This window comes from Onychomys torridus, chromosome 2 (genome assembly GCF_903995425.1).
Source record: "Onychomys torridus chromosome 2, mOncTor1.1, whole genome shotgun sequence".
In the NCBI taxonomy this organism is placed as follows: Eukaryota; Metazoa; Chordata; class Mammalia; order Rodentia; family Cricetidae; genus Onychomys; species Onychomys torridus.
The window spans coordinates 129,000,368-129,024,239 of record NC_050444.1 but is presented as its reverse complement, the minus strand read 5'-3'; the positions used below and the strand labels follow the sequence as shown (position 1 = coordinate 129,024,239).

The following is a 23,872-nucleotide window of genomic DNA, read 5'->3' as shown; positions in this document are numbered from 1 at the left end:
AGAATAGGAAGGGGTTCTTCATTCTAGCCTTTATTTGCCTGAAGCCCATTTGATCATAAAATTTTAGCTTCAGAAACTTTAGACTTTATAAGAGAAAAGAACTTTTGCATATTCTAGGTTATTATGCATGAAGGATGATATTAACTAGGGGACTTTAGAGATAATTTCATCTAACTCAAAAGTCCATTTGAAAGTTACTGTGAAAATGAGGCCTAGCTTCATTAAAAAGGAACATGAGTGCTCATGATATAGTGTGGGCTGTCATGTACACAATGCATAAAGACATCTAACATCCTGAATGTATATTCATAATGTGACAGGGAGTAGAATCAATAGCTTGTAATTAATATCTTATTAATTTTTTCAAACAACCTCATGAAGTTCTCCTTATTATTTCTAGATGAACAAGTTATTAATGACCCAATTTTAGGTAAATTTTTTAAGCTGAATAAATCTATAAATGTAGACCATAAATTGAAATGAAAGTGTTTCAAATCCCAGACACTTTGCTCCAACCATGATACTCTTTATCAAGATGTGGACTAGCAAAACCTTCCTTGCATACTTTCAATGGAGTGGCTACTTCTTCACTAGCCAACTTGACTTATTCATTCATTTATTCAACGTTTGTATATTGGATAGTTTTTAAATATTAGGAGCTGTTATAGACATTGACAATAAAATAAAAGAGTGAACAAGAGCTTATTTTGAATAAGAAAACTCTTTTTGCCTTAATGTTCTTGTTGGTAATTGCTGATATTTATGATAAAATATAGTTAAAAAAACAACCAAAAATAAAAAAAGAAAACAAAGTGAACAAATCCAGTATCCAACACAAATTGAAACAAGCAAGCATCAACTAAGCATATACTTTTCTAGATCTTTTCACCCTTAATGTTCATAATTATTGGTTTATTGTATGGTATGGTTCGGAATAACCCAGCTGTCTTCCTATTTACTTTCTTCTCTTAATGTTCAGCAAATCAGTCATTTTTCTAACATCTAGCTCAATATATAGTTTGGTAAGCAGCAGCAATCTGCTTTAAAGCAATCTTTCTCATGCTGTGGTAAGCTTCCTAGACTATACACAGAAGCTCAAGCTAGGAAGGAATGAATGGCCAAGCAGCAAGGATTCCATAGAGATTTTATTGGGGTGTGGAAGTCATTACAACTGCTGAAATCTTGGCTTCCAAGGCAGCTTCTTCCCCTTTTAGCTAGTGTTGAGTTTCACAGAAACCCTACTCTTTGGATCCTATAACCTTTGTGCACTTAAGCATTGAGACAAGGCTATAGTGAACAGGTCCCACAGCATCCAAATTATATTTTTAGGCTAATTACATGCTGCACACTCACAAGAAAAGTGAGACGATATTTGTTATTTGATTTTATTTTTAATCCTGCTCTGTCTTCATGCTAAATGGCCATTAATCTTATCTTCACCAAGTTCTAAGTTCCATCTTCACTAAAAATTCCTAACTGTAACCCTAACCCTAAAAATCTTGCTTATGAGGCATTAGCCCTGACATAGGTTAAATAAACAAATGGATACAGCACTGAGACCTTCAAGAAACTACCTATATTCAGCATTTGTTTTGCTATTCCAATGCATTCCCAAAGTCCTAGCCTCCTAAATCTTCTTACTTACTCTTTTCCAGGTTCAAATAAAATGAGGCTTTGCTATGAACTTACCTGGGAGTGTCTACCATTAGCTTTGTATATTGGCTTCCTCCCATTCTATTTGAATTTCAGGAGCAAAGGTGAGTGGAACTAGACTGGGATCTGTCATTTCACCTTGCCTTTGTCTAGTACCTTCTCATCTTGGAACTATGTAGACAAAGCTGAGTAGTCTTTGATGCAGAAGTAGCAGGCATAGTTTCAGTGACATCCCAGTGACTTTGCATGCTTCTTTGGAACTATATATTTTTCAGAGTTTTAGGCTTCTATCATGGCTATTTGTATTTTCATACTCACAGTTACAGCTGCTTGTATAGCAATGAAAAGATTTACTTCTCCAGGTCTGGCCTACATTTAACCCCGCATGTATAGGCCTTCTTTTACAAAGTACAATTTTTATGTCAACAACATTTATCCTAAGCCAAGAATTCATAAACATTAAAAAAACTTTCAGATTAGAGGTCCCCTATGTTAATTAATGAAAAAGTACCATTTTTCTTATTTGATTTCATCTTCATTTCCTGCAAATGCTGAAAGCTGATGTTTGATCCTCTTGGGTGTGTATTTACAGGGTTTTTGGAAGTATGGTCATACTACAACATATACTGTTTATAGGATAGTATCTGAGAATTTAGAAAAACTTTTCATTTCATTGTGGATATTAGGAGGAAGTATTTTATAAACAGTAACTATCAAAATAACCCAAAAGATCGAATTACTATTTGTAAGGTGTTTGTACTCATCTATAAGACAAAATTATATCAGATGTTAGATACAGATATGCCCTCTTCTGATTTAACATGTATTTCAGAATGGCTGTCAATAAAACTCATTCCATCTATTTCACTACAAATCATAAAAGCAAGACTCAAGTCCTAAAAAAAATGAACACAAAGGAAATTTCTTAAAGAGTCAATGTGAAAATAGTAAAAGTGTATAAAGATATGGAAGGTATAACTTCCAGCACTATGGTGTTGGGTGATATTTTGTTTGTGTTCTGACAAATAAAGCTTGCTTGGAGTCAGAGGGTGGAGTTAGCCACTAGTTAACTATAGAGGTTTGGAGGACTGTAGAGAGAGGTACAGGAAGTGGTATGGTGGGGTAGAGACTGGATCTTGGCCCTTTTGCTCAGAGGGACAGAAGAGGTAGGAAGTCATTGATGGCTGCTCCCTTTCTTCTCTGATCTTTCAGGTTTTTACCCCAAATATCTGACTCCTGGTTTTTATTGATAAGATTAACTAGACTTATCCATTACAATGGAATGCACTAAATGTTCTAAACCAGTCTTTCTGATTACAATACATCTTCCTATCCATCTAACACTTTTACAACTATGTAATTTTAAAGTAATTTTGGTCACCAAGAAAGCAAGAACAATATTTTACACAATAGAAAATATAAATATATATTCCCTCTTCCATTCATTTTTATGTTTTTGTTGGAATCCTTATACCCTGTTTTAAAGTCCACATCATGATTAAATTGACTAATTCTAATTCTCAGAACCCTCATAAGGAGGAGTATAATAGAAATATCCACATTTATCTAAGGAGCCCAAAGTAGTGAACACTGAAATAGTCTGCAAAAAAAATTTACCAAGTAACACAGTACATCTCATGGAATACTAAGGAGAATAGAATTTAGGGGCTAGAGAGATGGCTCACTGGTTAACAGCACTTGTTGCTCTTGAAGAGGATCTGGATTCTGCTCCAGCATCTGTGTGGCAGCCCACAACTCACTATTATAATTTTATGTGTTCTGAAGACCTCTTTTGGCCTCTAACATTCATACACATAAAATAAAAAATAGGTAATTTTTTGCAAGAAGCAATAGAATTTAGAAATTATTTTTCCTTAGCAAGATTGCACCTATTAACTTGTATGAATTCATTGCAAAATTTGAAGACAAAGACAATTGATGGGCTCTGCCATAGCTATTGAGGGGTAGTTGTCAAAGAGGGTTAGATTTTCAAAATTAGCAATGATGGTCTGGACTTCCTATATATTAAGCAAATGAAATATATCTTTTGTATTTAAAAATGGAAGTACTCATTAAGATATTAACAATGAAAAACTATTTTTTGATAGCATCCCAAAATATGTTTTTTTAAAATTATATTTGTGTTTTAATTTGACACATCAGCCACGGATTCCCCTGTCCTCCCTCCTCCTGCACCCACCTCCATCTTCTCCCCATCCCCTCCCCTCCATTCCCATTTCCTCCAGGGCCAAGACTCCCCTGGGGATTCATTTAAACCTGGTGGATTCAGTACAGGCAGGTCCAATCTCCTCCTTCCAGGCTGAGCAAAGTTTCCCTGTGTAAGCGCAAGGTTCCAAACAGCCAGCTCATGCACTAAGGACAGGTCCTGGTCCCACAGCCTGGATGCCTCCCAAACAGTTCAAACTATTCAATTGTCTCACTTATCCAGAGGGCCTGATCCAGCTGGGGGCTCCACAGCTGTTGGTTCATAATTCATGTGCTTCCATTCGTTTGGCTATTGTCCCTGTGCTTTTTGCAATCTTGGTCTCAACAATTCATGCTCTTACAGTCCCTCCTCTTTCTCGACAATTGGATACCTGGAGCTCCACCTGGGGCCTGGCTGAGGTTCTCTGCATCCACTTCTGTCAGCTATTGGATGAGAGTTCCAGCATGACTGTTAGGGTGTTTGGCCATCTGATCACCAGACTAGATCAGATCGGGCTTTCTTTCGACCATTGCCAGCAGTCTACAGAGGATGTATCATTGTGGATTTCTGGGGACCTCTTCAGCACGTTGCCTATTCCTGTTCTCATGTGGTCTTCATTTATTATGGTCTGTTATTCCTCATTCTCCCTTTCTGTTCTTGATCCAGCTGGGATCTCCTGCTCCCCTAAGCTTTCTTTCCCTCGAACCTTGCCCTTCATTACTCCCACTGTTGTCCAGGTTGTTCATGGAGATCTCATCCATTTCTCTGTCATTGGGCAATCCCTGTGTCTTTCTTAGGGTCCCGTTTTCTAGGTAGCATCCCTGGAGCTGTGTAGCAGTCTAGTCATCTTTGTTTTACATCCTATGAGTGAGTACATACCATGTTTATCCTTCTGAGTCTGGGTTACCTCACTCAGAATGATTTTTCTAGATCCATCCATTTACCTGAAAACCTCATGATGTCATTGTTTTTCTCTGCTGACTAGTACTCCATTGTGTATATGTACCATATTTTCTTTATCCATTGAAAAACTTTAATAAAAATATGATAATATTTCAAAAGTAGAACATCTATATAGATTCAATTATAGCAACTGAAATTTAAAACAACTCAGTGGAAACATTAAACAGGGGATCAAACATAATGGAAAAAGAACTGGACTTCAGATATTAGGTAAGATGCAATGTGTATATAGCTACCACATAAGACGTGGACCCCAGATTATGCATCACTTGGCCCTCATCAGCAAAGGTCCTATTTTAGTAGATGACAATGGACACAGAGATCAAGGTGCAGAGCATAAAAGATATCTGGATGGTCATTCCTAACCAGGTTATTTATATCCCACCTTCCTCCAAAGGCTCATGAATCATTGTGGAAGACAAGACAAAAGGTGGTGAATGACTACAAGGAAACAGTATTTTCTGTATGCAGCAGGGCAGTTACACATATGAACTCATAGCAATTGAGATGACATGCACAAGACCTGTGCAGACTCTGGCCAGACAACTCCAGCATGGAGAAGTGGGTAGGGCATGAAGTCACACTCCTAGCTATAGAGGCACTGGCAGCTGATAACTGCTGGGAAAGGGAGAGTCCATTTTCTTTGAGGGTGTGGCTTCTGGTATGATGACTGCCCTCCAGTGAAGGACACATATCCATTATTACAAAGGAAGCACAAACTACAAACTACTTGGTGTGTGTGTGTGTGTGTGTGTGTGTGTGTGTGTGTGTGTGTGTGTTTGTGTGCATTCACATGTGCACATCCATATCTCTGTGAGAGTACTTTTGTTTTTCATAATAAGTATCTGTTGGGCACCACAGTTTCCTCTATTAGAATGTTCCTTAAGGCCTGAAAGATTTCTACCATTACATCGATGGCTTCCTTCTCTCATTTGTTTAACTCTTCTTTTTTATCTTTGGATAACTACTGATCTCAGCTTTCTACTTGATTCTATTTCTTACTATTTTTTCCACCTCAGCTTGTTAACAATTTCCAACTCAAACTCAAATGTAGTAATTACAGTTATAAGAACCTATTGCTGAACCTGTCCTTTCCATTCTTAATTTCATGTATCACATTTCAATATACCTATCCACTTATTATTTATATGGATTGTCTTTGAGCTCTCAAATGTTACAATCACATTCTTAGTATGCTACATATTAGAATCTGCTATTCTACTGGGTTGCAATGCAGACAATGTTGGCTTATCCAACTTCTCAGTGGACCAGTGTATTTCCTCTGTGCTTTTCCTGCAACATCTTGTTTTGGCAACTCCTAAGCCAGAGAATAAAATTAAACAAGAGGATGCTCTCAACTACCTGTGGATAAATGAGTAAAAATAACAACATCTTACAATTTATATGCATGGCTCAAGCTGAACCGCCCAAACTCTTTGACTTCCTCAAACTGTAAAGTTATGTCATGAAACTTTGGATTGGTGGCCTAACCTTTGCCCCTCAAATGAAGGCTACTCATAGCCTCCTCCTCTTTCTTGTTGACTAGGATTCTGTGACCTGGCTTCTTAATTTATTCATATTTTTCTGTCTCTATTTTACTTATTTTAAAATATGCTTAACATTTCTTTCTGTTTTTTTCCAGCTTCTATTTTGGACAATGCATACCCACTGTACAGTAATTGGCTGTGGGATGTATGCATAATCTTGGTTGTAATGATGGTATTTTTCACTGGACTCATTTTGCTTCTACTTGTGACTCTAAACAGTAAGTGAAGTAGTGGGAGTGGGAACTTCAAGAATGAGTCTCCTGTCTCTCTATCTGAATCCCCATGAATCTGATCTTCACTTGGTAAAACTGGAGGAAAATAGAGTCTTGGGTTATTGCTATCTTTCTTTACTTCCATAAGCAGTTTGGGAGATATTGTAAGATTCATTTAGTCTTTGCTAAGTGTTCATGTAGGCTTGCCTGTGGGAAACTATCTTTATTAGGTTAGCTGAGATGGGAAAATTGAGACCTTAACTGAAAACCTTCTTATAACATTCGCTTTTCTTCCTTTAAGTACTTTTTGTGATGCTAACCTCAACTATGGGGAGCTTTATCAGTCATTTCCTCCACAGTGCTATTACCATGTTGAGCTTTGCCCACTGAGAAAGTCTAATATCCCATCTTTAGAGCTGGATTCTCACTGAGTGCTGTTTTAAGGAAGTATCTTCTATAACTTACCAAGACTAAACTAACTCCACAGATTTTCATTTATCCAGCTCCTGTGCCTAACTCTCTTTGAACTCTTACAAAGCCATTCAATAAAGCAGACTCAGGAAAGGTCTCCAGGGGCACCCAGAGAGAAAATAGACCCCCCAGATCTATTTAAACCTATTAAAGTAGAGAGAGTTTTGCTTTTCTTCTTTGAGTTCTTAGTTTCATTAATAAAATAATTTAAAGACAGGCATAAAGGAAAACTGTGGTGCAATTTTATTAGTTTAAGGGAAAATCATCAGGGCCCTCAAACTATAAATCGCATCTGCTGGCATGGGGAGATGAGGAAGAGGAAGAGGAAGAGAGATAGTCATATGTTTTGGAGACTGGCAAGTACTCACACCCAGAAAGGAAGACTTGTTTCTCAGAAAGGAAGAGTGAATGAGAAAGCCCAGTGTCTGCGAAATCATGCTTAGACATTTAGCCAGTATCAACAAGAAAAAGACAGAAGAAAAAGGGAAAAGGTATAAACACCTAAAACAGTAATAAAAGTGTGTTTTTCTTTTCTTAAAACAATATTGTTTGACATCATAAGGTAAAAATTTTTGTAGTCACAACATTTTATAATGGCTACATAAATTTTAATACAGGTGTTCTTCCAACATATATTCTAAAAAGAAACAATTTATACTTGATATTCTTTTATTGATTGATTGCTATGGATTTCTTCTTTCAGGAATATTCTTTCCTTTTGGTTTAATGCAATCCCCAAATATGATTTATTCCACTGTTTCCTTTCCATTAGCCAAAGAACAGAAAGCACCGTGCCAGCCACTGGAGGATGAAATCTTACCCTTACACCAGCTTTCACAAGAGTCCACAGAACAAAGGTCACCATCTCCGGTACCTCTTTCGTATCTATCTGTCTATCTATCTATCTATCTATCTATCTATCTATCTATCTATCTATCTATCAATCAATCATCTATTCATTCATTCATTTTACATCCTGGCCACAGTTTTCCCTCCCTCCTCTCCTTCCCCCTTCTGCTTCTACCCCACACATCCACTCCCACATTTCTGTTTAGCAAAGGGCAGGTCTCCCATTAGTATCAACAAAACATGGCATATCAAGTTGCAGTATGACTAAGTGCCTCCCCATGAATTAAGGCTGGATGAGGTGACCCAGCACGAGGAGTAGGGGCTCAAAAGTCTGTAAAAGAATTAGACAGCCCCTCTTCCCACCATTAGGAGCCCCACAGGAGGACCCCAATACACAGCTGTAACATATATGCTGAGTGCCTAGGTCAGTCCCATGCAGGCTCCCTGGTTGTTGTTGGTTCAGTATCTGTGAGCCCCTGTGAATCTAGGTCAGTTGATTCTCTGAGTTTTCTTGTGGTGCCCTTGACCCTTCTGGCTTTTTCACTCTTTTCTCCTCTTATTCTGCAAGATTCCTGAAACTCTGCCTAATGTTTGGTTGTGGGTCTGCCCTGTTTCCATCAGTTATTGGATAATGCTTCTCTGATGACAATTGGGCTAGGCACTAATCTGGTCACAGGAGACAGCCATTTGGCATATGTATCTGCTATTGCTATAAGCTGGGGTCTTCCTTGTAGATTCCTGGGAGATTCCCTTGTGCCAGGTTTTTACCTGATCTCAAAATGCTCCTCCCTTTCCAGTAGTCTTTTTCATTACTCTCCTTCATCCTCCCCACATCCTGATCATTCATGTTCCCATCCTCACCTGCCCTCTGTCCACTCATGAAATCTCTTCTATTTCTCCTTCCAAGGGAGATCTGGATGTTCCCCCCATGAACCCTCTTTGTTATCTTGTTTCTCTGGGTCTGTGGATTGAAGCATAGTTCTTTATTTTACAGAAATATCTATTTATTAGTGAGTACATACCATGTTTGTTCCACCCATTTACCTTAAAATTTCCCAGAGTCCTTGTTGGTTTTGTTTTTGTTTTGGTTTTTGTTTTGTTTTTTTTTTTTTTGAGACAGGATTTCTCTGTGTATCTTTGTTCCTTTCCTGGAACTCACTTTAGAGACTAGGCTGGACTCAAATTCACAGAGATCCGCCTGCCTCTGCCTCCTGAGTGCTGGGATTAAAGGCATGTGCCACCACCACCCAGCTAGTCCTTGTTTTAAAAAGTTGAGTAATATGCCCAAGAGCGGTGTAGCTGGGTCTTAGGGGAGATTAATACCCAATTTTCTAAGAAAGCACCATATTGATTTCCAAAGTGGCTGTACAAACTTGCATTCCCACCTGCATTGGAGGAGGGTTCCCCTTGCTCCACATCCTCTCTAGCATAAGTTGTCTTCAGTGTTTTTGATCTTAGCCATTCTGACAGGTGTAAGGTGGTATCTCAGAGTCATTTTGATTTGCATTTCTCTGATGATTAGGGATGTTGAACATGTCTTTCAGCCATTTGAGCTTCCTCTGTTGAGAATTATCTGTTAGTTCTGTTATTTCTCTGTTTAATTTCTGTCTGGATGACCTGTCCAAAGGTGAAAGTAGGGTTTTAAAGTCTCCATTTTTTCCAGCCCTTTACTCTGAGGTAATATCTGTCTTTGATGTTGGGGTGTGTTTCTTGTATACAGCAGACTGATGGAACTTGTTTTCATATCCTATCTGTTAGCCTATGTCTTTTTATTGATGAATTGAGTCCATTGATATTGAGGGATATTAATGACCAATGATTGTTAATTCTTGTTATTTTGTTGGTGGTAGTGTGTGTGTGTGTGTGTGTGTGTGTTTCCCTTCTTTGGGTTATGCTGCTGTGAGATTATCTATTGCCCATATTTTTGTGGGTTTAGTTAACTTCCTAGGGTTGGAATTTTCCTTCTAGTGCCTTCTTTAAGGATAGGTTTGTGAAAAGATACTGTTTAAATTTAAGATTGTTGTGGAATATCTTGTTTTCTCCATCTATAGTGATTGACAGTTTTGCTGTGTATAGTAGTCTGAGCTAGTATCTGTGGTCTCTTAGAGTCTGTAAGACATCAGTCAGGCCCTTCTGGATTTTAGGGTCTCTGTTGAGAAGTCAGGCTTTATTCTAATAAGTCTGCCTTTACATGCTACTTGGCCTTTTCTCCCTTGTTGCTTCTAATATTCTTTCTTTGTTCTGTATGTTTAGTATTTTGATTATTGTGTGGTGAGGGGAATTTCTCCTCATCCAATACATTTTGTGCCTTTTAAACTTTTTGTACCATTATAGCATGTCCTTATTTAGGTTGGGAAAATTTTCTTCTACGATTTTTTAAATATATTTTCTGGATCTTTGAGCTGGCTTACTTCTTCTTGCTTCTATTCCTGTTATTCTTATGTTTGGTCATTTCATAGTGTCCTAGATTTTCTGGATGTTTTGTGTTAGGAATTTTTTAGATTTAATATTTTATTTGACTGATGAATATATTTGCTCTATCAGGTCTTTAACACCTGAGATTCTCTCTTTCATCTCTTAAATGCTGTTGGTGATGCTTGCATCTGTAGCTCCTGTTTACTTACCAAGATTTTCCATTTCCAGGATTCGCTCAGTTTGTGTTTTCTTTATTTCTTCTATTCCCATTTTCAGGTTTTGGATAGTTTTTTTTAAAATCTGTTTTTTGTTGTTTCTTAGTTTTCTTTTAAGAATTTTTTGATTTTTTCCCAATATTTTGTTTGTCTTTTCCTCTCTTTCTTATATTTTTGGTTGTGAGCCTAGCCTTTAATGGCTGAGCCATCTCTCCAGCCCTCCTCACTTTCTTTAAGCGATTTGTTCACATCCTTTTTAAGAACCTCTATCATCTTCATAAAGTAATTTTTAAGGTTATTTTCTTGTGCTTCAGCTGTGTTTACATGTGTAGCATATAAAGGCAATTATTAGAATCACATCTGACTTCTCAATGGAGACTCTAAAATCAAAAATGGCCTGGACTTAGAGTCTTGCAGACTCTAAGAGATCACAGATGCCAGCCCAGACTACTATACCCAGCAAAACTGTTAATTACCATAGATGGAAAAAACAGGTCTTGCTGCGATAGAATAGCTGGGCTCTGGTGATGCCATATTGCCTATTCTGTTATTGGTTGTGTTCTTACATTGGCATTTAGGCATCTGGATTTGGGATGATTATAGGTCTAGGTTACTTCTGCCTTGGGGAACCAGTTCCTAAGGCAGTATAGTGTTTGAAAGGAATCCACAGCATTTTGCTATCTGTGGGGTTACACATTCCCTTGATGGTTTCTTTTATTTATTCTTTCATGCTGTTCTCTCTCATGTTGTTCTTTCTTATTGCTCTCTCCTCTCATGTCTTTTTCAGCTTAAATATCCCAAAAAACTCAGGCAAAATAGGAGTCACAAAAAGTTTCATGCCATTGGCAAAGAAATAATTAGAAACAGAGCCATCTCAACAACTCTCATGAAATATATCTAAGTAGCTAGCAAGGAGCTTATTTTCTTAGCCAACCCTTTTATTGACAGGCTGTAAACTGTAGTTATAAAGAACGAATCAATTACTTTATTATCTATCTTGAGAGATAATCTTATAAGGAATTTTAAAGGAATCATACACCTAAACTGTTGAAGAGACCAAGAAAATGAGAAAATCATGTACTTGCAACCTATCTGAAACCTTTTGCCCCTGCATTCTTTCATGCAGGCAAATTAAAGTAACTCACAACCATGTAAACTTTTTAAACAAATACTCTGAATTCAGGAATCATAAATTCTGAATTCTCTTTTGATTTTTGAGCTGCCTAGTGAGTGCCGGGTTCCAGATAAAGAGAAGCTAAGGGTGTCACAGATTCTCTAGTTCAAGCTCAGATACCATGTATCTTGTAGTATCAGCTCAGCAGGCACTTTCCAGGAGACTATAGTACCGTAATGCTTAAATCTTAAAATGTACTTTTTATCCTGTGTGTGATTCCTGACCATCAAAAGAAACCCATAGTCCTTATTGGACCTACAGAGTCAAATTATTATTTTTTGTAGCCTTGATTAGTCAGGAATGGGTGCAAGGAATTAATCATTTGCCAGCTAGCAATAATTGGGCTGTTTATTTATGACCTAGCCAGATTGCTCAGCTATTCTCTTGTGAAGTATAGATAGTTTTTCTGGGAATGTTTATCTTAAAAACCAGTAGCAAGGCGTGTGGTCTAATCTAAAACTATTTTGAAGTTTTGTATCAGATAGTGGTGCTTAGCAATAAAATTAAAGGAATTTGAGCCATTCTGGATCACATAAATCACTAATTTGAGCTGTGATCAGAAGCAGATCTTTAGGGAAAACTCATGGGCCCTGATTATGTAGGATATCCTTGAATTCATTTTTATTCATGAAAATTATACAACTTAAGGAGTAATCATCTTCCTGGAAATCCACAGATATAAATGCTCAGTAGATCAGGATTTATTCATGAGATAAACATACCATAATACAGGCAGTGGGAAACTCCTCACATCCAAATACACCATGTCAGATAACAGAGAAAAGATTGTAGCAGTAACATGTAAAGGCACAATAGAAGCAAAAGACATTCTGGAGTCTGTATTCTGGTAAGCCTTGCTTAAATGATATATACCCATCAGAGAGTTTTTCTTGTGGTGGGCAGACACCCTGAACCCCAGTTGCCCACCTAACATGGCTGCCAGCTACCAGCAGTAGGTATTGATTCCTGAGTTGGTCTTTGTTAGATGTGTGTTTTGTTCTTTGGTTTCTCTTCCCTCTCAGGTCTTCTGGCCTAAATAGACAAGGGTTCTGGTGACTAGCAAGTCTTCAGGTCTAGTAGGGTGTCCCCTCTGGGGTTTGGCATCTAGGGGTCCCTAGATCTGGCCTGGCCTCTGGTAAAGCCAGTCTTCTTCTGAAGTCATCAACTAGGATGTGGAGCCAAGTGGAAGGGGTGCAAACAGGGATCCCTAGATCTGATCTGGTCTCTTGGGTCTCTAGGACCAGAATGGCCTCCAGCACAGCTGTCAGCAGGGGTCCCTAGATCTGCCATGTGCTCCAGTCAAACTGAAAGCCTGTGCTCCAATAAAGCTGAAGTCTTCTTTTGAAGCTGTAGACATGGGGTCCCTAGATCCAGTCTGGCCTGAGGTGAAGCAGAAGTCTTCTTTTGAAGTTATAGACAAGAATTATGGAAGCAGGGGTGCGGGGCAAAGGGGTAATGGTTGTGTGTGCAGTCTGTAGTTGTTGCACAGGCTTTAAGGGATTTAGTGGGTGGTAGGCATTGTCTTCCCTGGGGTCCCTAGGACTACTCTGGCCTCCAGTACAGCTGCCTGGTCTGTGAGCCCTAGTGTGGAGGTTCTAACAACTCTTAATATGACAGGTTCAGATGTTAATTTTCTCTGTTCTCTTCCTTAATTAATCTGTGACTCCTTTCTAAACAAATCTGTGCACTAAGCAATGTTTATGCTTAAAAGGTGCCCTAAAGCCAAAGTAGTTATTGCTAGTCTCAGTCATAAAATTTGCCTCCTTAAAGAACCAATTGACCTATATGGAACAGAAAAAAACAGCACATGATATCAGGAGTATTCACCTAAAAGTGCCAATTAGACTTTGTAACTAAAGTAGGCAGGATGTTTATCAAAGGTAGCAACTTATGGTATTGCTCAGAGGCAGCAGACCTAGTTTCAATAACTTTGTCCCAGAATAAAGTGTAACCTGTCTCTGACAGAAACAGAGAAGAATTGGGCCACTCATAGGGGATGTGGCTAACAGAGTAATAAAATTCTGAGGCTCTTAGCAGACCAGTAACAGTTATAAAGAGGCTACAAACATGAAGGGGTACTGGATTTTGTAAAAGGCTTCTTCATCATCCAATAAAATGGATCATGTGGTTTTTTTTCTCCAGTTTGTTTGTATAGTGGAATACATTGATTTTTTTTTTTTTTGTTAAACTATCCTTGCATCATTGGGCTGAAGCCTACTTGGTCATGGTGGACAATCTTTTAAATATGTTCTTGGATTCAGTTGCAAGTATTTTATTGAGTATTTTTGCATTTATGCTCACAAGGGAAACTGGTTTGTAATTCTATTTCTTTGTTGAATCTTTCTGTGGTTCATGTATCAGGATTACTAGGGCCTCAAAAAATGAGTTCGGTGATGTTTCTTCTGTATCTATTTTGTAGAATCATTTGTGGAGTATTGGTATTAGCTCTTCTTTGAAAGTTTGGCTAGAATTCTACACGAAAAGTGTCTGGCCCTGGGCTTTTGTTGTTTGGGAGACTTTTTAATGCATCTATATATTTTTTATTTAAAAATATTTTATTCATTTTGGATACCAACCACAGATCCTTCTCTCATACCCCCACCTGCTTCCCTCACCCCTGCATTCCCCACCTTGCCTCACCCCTTATCCCCATTCTCCAAAAGGATAAGTTCTTCCATGGAGGGGACAGCAAAGACTGGTACATTCAGTTGAGGCAGGACCAAGCCCTTCCCCCCTGCATCAAGGGTGAAAAAGGTATCTGACCATAGGTAAAGGGATCCAGAAAGCCAGGTAATGCACCAGGGATAGATCCTGATCACACTGCCAGGGGCTCCTCAAATAGGTCCCTCATATAGACAACTGTCTCCTGTATGCAGAAGGTCTAGTCTGGTCCCATGTAGTTCCACAGCTGTTGGTGTAAAGTTTGTGAGTTCTTATGAACTTGGTTCAGTTGTCTTGAACTGTTTCCTCCATCTGTTTGATTGCTTTTTCTTGTTTTTCTTGGCTTTCTTTAAAGGATTTTTTGATTTCTTCAAGTTTTTTGTTCGTCTTTTCCTCGATTTCTTTAATGGGATTTTCATTTCCTCTTTAAAGATCTATCATCTTATTAAAGTCATTTTTAGGGTCATTTTCTTCTGCTTCTTCTACTTTGGGATGTTCAGGTCTTGCTGATGTTGACCCACTATGTTCTGGTGGTGCTATATTGCTCTTTATGTTATTTAATGTATTCTTGCACTGGCACCTATCCATCTCTTCCTCTAGTTGGTGTTTATGGTGTCTGTGTCTCAGAGAACCTCTCTTGGTCCAATTGACACTTTTGGTACAATCAGAGCTCTTTGTAAATTGGAGCTGGTGGAGTCTGTGTCTCAGGGAGAGGCTGCAGTCTCAAGGATGGGTGGGTTTTGGGGGGTTAGAGTGGGGCTTGTAAGTTACAGGTTCTAATGGGGGGGTGATAGTCAAGCCTGCCTGCAGGAGTCCTGGCTACTGGTCTGTAATTGGGCCTGCAATGGGTGGGGGTATGGTGGCACAGGTTGTGCCCTTGGGACTAAAGCCTTGAGTGATTGGGAGACTTTTAATGACTGCTTTTATATCCTTAGGGGTTATAGGTCTGTTTAAAGTGTTTATCTGTTCTTGATTTAACTTTGGTAAGTGGGATCTATCAAGAAAATTATCTATCTATCAAGAAATCCACTGCTTTGAAGGTTTTCCAATTTTGTAGAGTACAGATTTTTAAAGTATAACCTAGTGATTCTTTGGATTTCTTCAATATCTGTTTTATGTCCCTTTATTGTTTCTGATTTTGTAAATTTGGATAGTCTCTCTGTGTCTTTTAGTTAGTTTGGATAAAGGTATGTCTATCTTGCTGATTTTTCTCAAAGAACCAACTCTTTGTTTCATTGATTCTTTGTATTGTTCTCTTTGTTTATATCGTATAGTTTTTAGCCCTCAGTTTCATTAGTTATTTCCTGGCATTTACTCCTCTTAGGCATGTCTACTTCTTTTTTATCTAGAGCTTTCAGGTGTGCTGTTAAGTTGTTAATATGAGCTCTCACAAAATTTCTTTTTAATGTAAGCACTTAGTGCTATAAACTTTCCTCTTAGCACTACTTTCATTGTGTCCCATAAACTTTGCTATGTTGTGTATTCATTTTCATTGAATTCTAGAAAGTCTTTAATTTCTTTTTAAAATATCATTTATTTATTCTTTTTTCTTTTTAGAAAACAATTTGATTTAATTTTACATATCAACCATGGATTCCCCTGTCCTCTCTCCTCCCACCCCTTGCCCTCCCCTTAATCCACGCCCCATTTCTATCTCCTTAAGAACAAGGACTACCCTGAGGATTCAGCTCAGCCTGGTAGATTCAGTGGAGGCAGGTCCAGTCCCCTCCTTCCTTCACCCAGGCTGAGCAAAGTGTCTCAGCATAGGCCCCAGGCTCCAAAAAGCCAGCTCATGCACTAAGGACAGGTCCTGGCCCCACTGCCTGGGAGCCTCTCAAACAATTCAAGCTAATGGAGTGTCTCACTTATCCAGAGGGCCTGATCCAGTTCCACAGGGGCTCCTCAGCTATTGGTTCATAGTTCATGTGTTTCCACTAGTTTGGCTATTTGTCCCTGTGCTTTTTCCAATCTTGGTCTCAACATCTCTCACTCATACAATCCCTTCTCTTTCTCACTGACTGGACTCTCAGAGCTCCTGGGGCCTGGCCGTGGATCTCTGCATCCACTTCCATCAGGCACTGGATGAGAGTTCTAGCACTACAGTTAGGGTGTTTGGCCATCCGATCACCAGACTAGGTCAGTTTGGGCTTTCTTTCAACCATTGCCAGTAGTCTATTGTGGAGGTATCTTTGTGGATTTCTGGGGACCTCTCTAGCACTTTGCTTCTTCCTATTCCCATGGGGTCTTCATTTATCATGGTCTCTTATTCCTTATTCTCCCTTTCTGTTCTTGATCCAGCTGGGATCTCCTGCTCCCCTAAGCTCTCTTTCCCTCAAACTTTGCCCTTCATTACCACCCCTCACATCCAGTTTGCTCATGTGGATCTCATCCATTTCTCTGTCATTGGGTGATCCCTGTGTCTTTCTTAGGGTCCTCTTTACTAGGTAACCTCTCTGGAGTTGTGAGTAGCAGTCTAGTTATCTTTGTTTTACATCTAGTATCCTCCTATGAGTGAGTACATACCATGTTTGTCTTTCTGAGTCTGGGTTACCTCACTCAGGATGATTTTTTCTAGATCCATCCATTTGCCTGCAAACCTCATGATATCATTATTTTTCTCTGCTGAGTAGTACTCCCATGTGTATATGTACCACATTTTATTTATCTATTCCTCAGTTGAAGGGCATCTAGGTTGTTTCCAAGTTCTGGCCATTACAAACAATTTCTTTATTTCTGTCCTGATTTACTTTTCATTCAGCAGAGAGTTTATCAGTTTCCATGAGTTTGTAGGCTTTATGTTGTTGAAATCCAGCTTTTATCCATGGTAGTCTGATAGGATGAGGGGTATTGTTTCAAATTTTCTAGTAGAAATTTGTTTGGTGACAGAGTATAGGGTCAATTTTGGAGTAAGTTTGGAGAGGCACTAGAAAGAAGGAATATTCTTTTGTGTTTGGGTAAAATGTTCTGTAGTTATCTGTTAGATCCATTTGGTTTATAACATCTGTTAGCTCCAGTATTTCTGTTGAGTTTTGTCTAGATGACCTGTCTATTGGTTATCTATTGTCTCTCACTATCAATGTGTGAGGGTCAGTGTGTGATTTAAGTTTTAGTAATTTTTCTTTTATAAGGGTGGGTATGCTTGCACTTGAGGTATAGATATAAACTTTTGGAGAGATTAGGGATACAAGAAACATACCTCAACATAATAATGCAATGTACAGCAAGCCAATAGCCAACATCAAATTAAATGGAGAGAAACACAAATTTCACTAAAGTCAGGAATACAACAAGGATGTCCATTCTTTCCATATCTACTCAATATAGTTCTTGAAGTTCTATCTAAAGTGATAAGAAAGCTGAAGGAGATCAAAAGGACACAAAGAAAGAAAGAAGTCAAACCATTGCTATTCACAAATTATATGTTATTATACATAAACAACCCCCATAATTCTAGCAGGGAACTCCTACAGCTGAGAAACCCCTTTAACAAAGTGGCTGGATACAAGATTAACTCCCCCACCCCAAAAATAATCAGTAGCCCTCTTTCATACAAATAACAAATGGAGTGAGGAAGAAATCAGGGAAACAACATTCTCACAATATCCTCAAATAATGTAAATTATTCTGAGGTAACACTAACTAAGCAAGCAAAAGACTTGTATGATAAAAAAAAACTTCACGTTTTTGATTAAAAAAAGAAATTGAAGAGGATATCAAAAGATAGAAAGATCTCCCATGTTCAAGGATCAGTAGGAACAACATCAGTAAAATAACTTCTGGAGGTATCACCAGCCCTGATTTCTACTGTACTCCAGAGCAAGAGAAATCAAACCCACATGGCATCAGCATAAAAACAGAAAAATAATTAATGGAATTTAACTGAAGACACAGACATAACTTCACACACCTATGGATGCCTCATATTTGACAAGGAAGCCAAAAACATGGAATGGAAAAAAGAAAGCATCTACCACAAGTAGTGCTAGTCTAACTGGATGCCTGCATGTAGAAGAATACAAATAGATCCATATTTATCACCCTACACAAAACTCAAATCCAAGTGGATCAAAGACCTCAACATAAAATCAGATATACTGAACCTGATAGAAGAGAAAATGGGGAATAGACTTGAACACATTGGCAGAGGAGACAGCCTCCTGAACTGAACACCAATACCACAGGCACTAAGATCAACAATTAATAAATGGAACCTCATGAAACTGAAAAGCTTCTGTAAGGCAAAGGACACTGTCAATAGTACAAAATAACAGCCTATGAAACAGGAAAAGATTTTCACCAACTATACATCTAACAGGGGGCTAATATCCAAAATATATAAAGAACTAAAGAAACTAGACATCAACAAACCAAATAATCCAATAAGATCTAAACAGAACATTCTCTATAGAGAAATATCAAATTACTGAGAAATAGTTAAAGAAATGTTCAACATCCTTAGCCATCAGGGGAATGAAAATCAAGACAACTCTGAAATTCCATCTTTCACCTGTCAGAATGGCTAAGATCAAAAGCACAAGCAACAGCTCTAGCTAGAGAGGATGTGGAGCAAGGGGAACCCCCTTCCAATGCTGGTGGGATTGCAAATTATACAACCACTATGGAAATCCATATGGCAGTTCCACAGAAAACTGGGAATTGAACTACCTCAAGACCCAGCTATACCACCACTGGGCATATACCTGAAGGATGCTTCATCCTACCACAAAGACACTTGCTTAACTAACTTTGTAGTGACTTTATTCATAATAACCTGAAACTTGGAAACAATCTAGATGTCCGTCATTCTAAGAATGAATAAAGGAAATATGGTATACTTACACAGGGGATTATTACTCAGCTGTTAAAAAAAATGACATCATGAAATTAGTGTGCAAATGGATGGATCTAGGAAAAAATTCATCCCGAGTGAGGTAACACAGACCCAGAAAGACGAACAGTACATACTCACTTATAAGTGGATATTTGCTGTTAAGTAAATGATGACCCAGGAAGACTAAGTAAGTATTAAGGAGGGCTCTAAGGGGGACACATGGATCTCCATGGGAAGGGGAAATTGAGTAGATTTTTGTGAGTGTTCTGGGGGCAAGTGACCATAGGAACAGAAGGGAACAGTTAAGTGGAGGCATGGAGGGAAAGAGCACTGGGAAAGACAAGTGGAATTAGTGTTTGGGAGTAATATGGAAACATAGCTTACTAGAAACTCCCAGGATTCTATGAGGGTGACCTTATCAAGGACTCCTAGTAATGGAGGATACAGATCATGAACTGGCCATCTTCTGTAACCAGGCAAGTCTTCCAGTGGTGGGACTGGACCAACCCAGACACAAAACTTTTGACTTACAATCTATCCTGCCTGTGTGGTATGCTGGGGCCATGGAGGGGCAGAACTTGTGGGAGTGGCCATTCAGTGACTGGTCTAATTTGAGGCCCAGGAGAGGGAGCCCATGCCTGACATTGTTTAGATGACTACAAACTGGAGACTAGACAACCCAGAGACCTAAGATAGAAAAAAATCAACAAAATGATTCCTAATAATATTCTATTAAACTCATAGATCAGTGCCTAGCCCAACTGTCACCAGAGAGGCATCCTCTGACAGCTTATGGGATCAAATACAGAGACCCATAGCCAAACATTAGGTAGAGCAAAAGCCCAAATTGGAGATCTTCCTTGGGTCTCTCCCCTTAGAGCTTGGGGAATCCTACAGAAAGTGGAGGTGGAGATGGGTGAGAATTGTAAGAGCCAGAGGGGTCAAGGACACCACAAGAACATGGTCCACAGAATCTACTAAGCAGGGCTCATTGGGGCTTACAGAAACTGAAGTGATAATCACAGAGCCTGCATGGGTCTGTGTTAGATCCTCTGCAAATGCCATGGTTGTCAGCTTGGCATTTTTGTGGGACTCCTAACAGTAGGAGAGGGGATATTTCTGACTCTTTCACCTGGTCTTCACACCTTTTCCCTCCCACTGAGTTGCCTTGTCCAGCCTTGATATGAGGGTATGTGCCTAGCCTTATTTCATCTTGTTATGCCACATTTAGTTGATATCCTGGGAGACCTGCTCTTTTCTGAAACAGAGGAGGAGTGGATCTGTGGGAGAGGAGAGGTGGTGAAGGGAACTGGGAGGAGTGGAGGGAGGGAAAACTGTAGTCAGAATGTATTGTGAGTGAAGAACAAATAAAATATAATAAAGAAAGACTTCACAGTTTATGTTCCTTTATAAAAATGAACTGTTTTAGTCACTTCTGCTTTAAATAGTCTATAAGGATAACAGTTCCTGAGGTTTCATTCTTAAACTCAAAAGTTAAGATGTTGAGGACAGCCATCTTAAGAGATCTGAGAGACCCTGATATTCTCACAACAACACAAGGGGATTCCATGCCTTTATTAAAGTAGTTCTGTGTATATACACCAAACAACTGAGACAAAATGTCATCATCTGCCATGATTTACATTGTCAGATTCTGCCTTCAGTGTAATGATTTCCTAACACTGTGGTTCTTGAGTACCTTATGGTAGAAAAAGACCTTGTTTTTAACATTAATATGAAGATTGTGAATAACAAGTTGCTAAACGATACAGTGTGTGTGTGTGTGTGTGTGTGTGTGTGTGTGTGTGTGTGTGTGTGTGTTGATGCGTCAGATAATACTATCAGATGACCCCAAAACCTTCCATGAATATGGGGTTTCCCAGATCTCTCTCAAACTAAAATATCTATGTATTTGCTTAGTTCCTCAGAGACTGCAGAGAGGAAGCGGTCCAGCTCCAAGGAAATACTGTAGAGGAGATCTTCCATCAGCCCCAAGAAAGCTGTGGAGAGGAGACCTTCAGTCCTCTTCAGCCCTTAGGATTGGATTGCAGTCTCAACTGGGGAACCTGAGACAGTAAAGAAAGAGAGAAAAGGATTCTGATTTGAACTATAAAATTTATATCTACAAAATATACAATTGAGAGGTTCTTTGATCAAATTTTGTTCTGTCTAAAAAGTATAGATTTTTAAAAGTACATTTTTAAATCAAAATACAATTCCATTGCTTCTCCCTTCTCTTTCTTCCTCTAGCTCCTTTAAGGCACCCTCCTTCCAAGCCTCCCCATGCCCCTTCGAAATGACAGTCTCTTTTTCTTTGACTATTTTTGTAAAACACACACATGTATATGTATGCAAAGATATATAAATGCAACATGCTGAGACTGTTTTTTGTTGTTTGTATATGTATTTTCAGGGCAAAAAATGACATTTTTATTTTGAGCTTTGTCATCATAGAGATGCTAATGAGTGTCCATGTGGCCTGTGATGCATACTCTTCTCCACATCTTAAACTCAGTAAGGATTGAATCAATATGGATTTGTTTAAAATGATTCTTTGACAATTTTTCTTTAGATGTGAACATAGGATTTCACTTTTGAAGAAAGGATCACTGAGGCAGTAAAAACAATGATACAAAACTTTAGGGAAATGTATTTTAAACCAAATAATACACTTTTGTATAAAGCCAATGTTTAGCAGCAAGATGAAATATTTTCCTAGTCTTTAAAATTCTAAAAACATATTACCTATGTATTTTCATATAGTAGTATCAAAGTAAATATAATAGTATTGTAAATAATAACTCCTGGGTATGAGGATACCTACACTTATAGAAAGATAACTAATAAACATAAAATAAATCAAAAAGTCTAAAAATTTCCTGAAAGAATTAAAATACATCACTGAGAGGGGCTGAAGAGATGGCTCAATGATTAAGAGTATTTGTTGCTCTTCCAGAGGACCAGAGTTTGAATCACAGTACCCTTATTAGATGGCTTATAGCCACATGTAACTCCAGTTCCAGAGAATCCAAAGCCTTTCTAAGCTTAATTTTTGCATATGTACTCATGTGTACATACTCACACACAGTCACAGACAAACATAAACATAATTATAAGTGAAAAAATCCTTAAAATACCCAATTCAGAAATATAAATGGACCCAAATCTCTGGTTTTCAAAATGATGCTGAAACTAAATGAAATTAAAAAAAAATTAGGTGTTTGGATTTTTTAGAATATATGCTTAAACAATGATAAAAACAGTTTCAATGTAAAAAAAATAGAAAAAGAAATCACTGAAGTCTTTAAAGACCAAGCCATCTTTTCGGCTCAGATCTGAAAGCTCCATCAATATTAGCTAGCTTTCATAGTTCTGGAAGGTACTATGTATGTTACCAGAGGATAAAAGAAATCATTAATTATACACAGCTGTGAACCCTGCCAGCCTGCTGCTGTAATAGTGACACAAACAACAAAAGATTAACCAACCACTTTTTCATTGGATTTAAGTTCTAATCCACAAGATGAATCCCATGTCTGGCTCCATTATCAGGCAAAGAACCTGTGGCTAAACAGGACATGGGCTGTAAGTGGGGGGAGGGACCTACTACCATAATCCTGATAGCATTAAACCAATTCCTAATGACTTGTTTTTGTATTCATAGATCATTGCATCTCTGAAAACTCACCTGAGAAGCTTACATTTGTAGTAGACAAATGATTAACACAGAGACTCACAACTGGCCAAGGTACAGGCAATAAACAACTGCAGGATGCTCAGCCCTAAAGTGCGCATGTATACTGCAAACCCCAAATGACTCAAGGATCATTGTAGAAGCATGTAAGATCCAGAGGTGGTGAATAACTACAAGGAAACAGTATATTCTGATACAACAGGACAGATATATACATTAGCTCACAATAATTGTAAGAGCATGCAAAAAACCTATGCAAGCCTAAACTAGACCAAACCACAGCAAGTAAAGGCGACTGGACATAAAATTTCATCCCTAGATTTGGAGTTATTGGCAATTGTTAGCTTTTGGGAGAGGGAGAGACAATTTTCTAAAATTATACACTCTTGAAATTTCCTACAACAAAGAAATGAGTCCATTACTTTTAAGTTCAGCAAATTAGCAATATGTGGACAGAAGGTAGCCAGATTTTTTTTTTTGCCAAAATATCCTTTGAATGGCCTTTAGCCCAGTTGTTTATAGAGACTTTATTTTCCTTGGAAGCTCTTGAGCTGGGCCTATCTAGTCCACACTATTCTCAGCACTGTCTTCCAGGGTCCTTGTGGAATGGCTTGTTAAGTTAACTGTATAGACTTTGACTGCTTTTCTACTCCAAAGTTCCAAAAAAGGAATATATATATATACATACATACTATAGCTAAGTGCTGCAGCGGTGAAATTTCCTCTGAAAAAGTAATTAGTTCACTAGTAGTCAACTGATAAAATGTCAACAAATTCTTTGTCAGAATGTAACACGAATTCTCTCTTGTACATTTATCCAAAATGTTCTTGTTCTCTGAGAGCTCATTAGCAAAGTTTTACAACCCCCATTGCAATAAGAATTTGTTCTTTTATTCCAATGTCCCACCTGAATCACTCTAGAAATGTTTTAAAGATTCTTAAACCTGTACTTTCAAACTTTTCCAGGTTATCCTCACAAAT

The 23,872-nt window shown here is 38.3% G+C and overlaps 1 protein-coding gene across 1 annotated transcript in view; it reads left to right on the top strand.

Moving 5' to 3' along the window:
- Nucleotides 1-21,333, top strand: part of LOC118577062 (selection and upkeep of intraepithelial T-cells protein 10-like) — a 32,192-nt gene extending 10,859 nt beyond the window's left edge. The window contains exons 5-9 of the mRNA XM_036177065.1: nucleotides 669-690; nucleotides 1,624-1,757; nucleotides 6,465-6,587; nucleotides 7,825-7,922; nucleotides 21,118-21,333. Of these exons, the coding sequence (XP_036032958.1) occupies nucleotides 669-690; nucleotides 1,624-1,757; nucleotides 6,465-6,587; nucleotides 7,825-7,922; nucleotides 21,118-21,267 (527 nt within the window). The 3' untranslated portion in view covers nucleotides 21,268-21,333. The remainder of the gene's footprint in view (nucleotides 1-668; nucleotides 691-1,623; nucleotides 1,758-6,464; nucleotides 6,588-7,824; nucleotides 7,923-21,117) is intronic.
- Nucleotides 21,334-23,872: the final 2,539 nt, after the last annotated feature.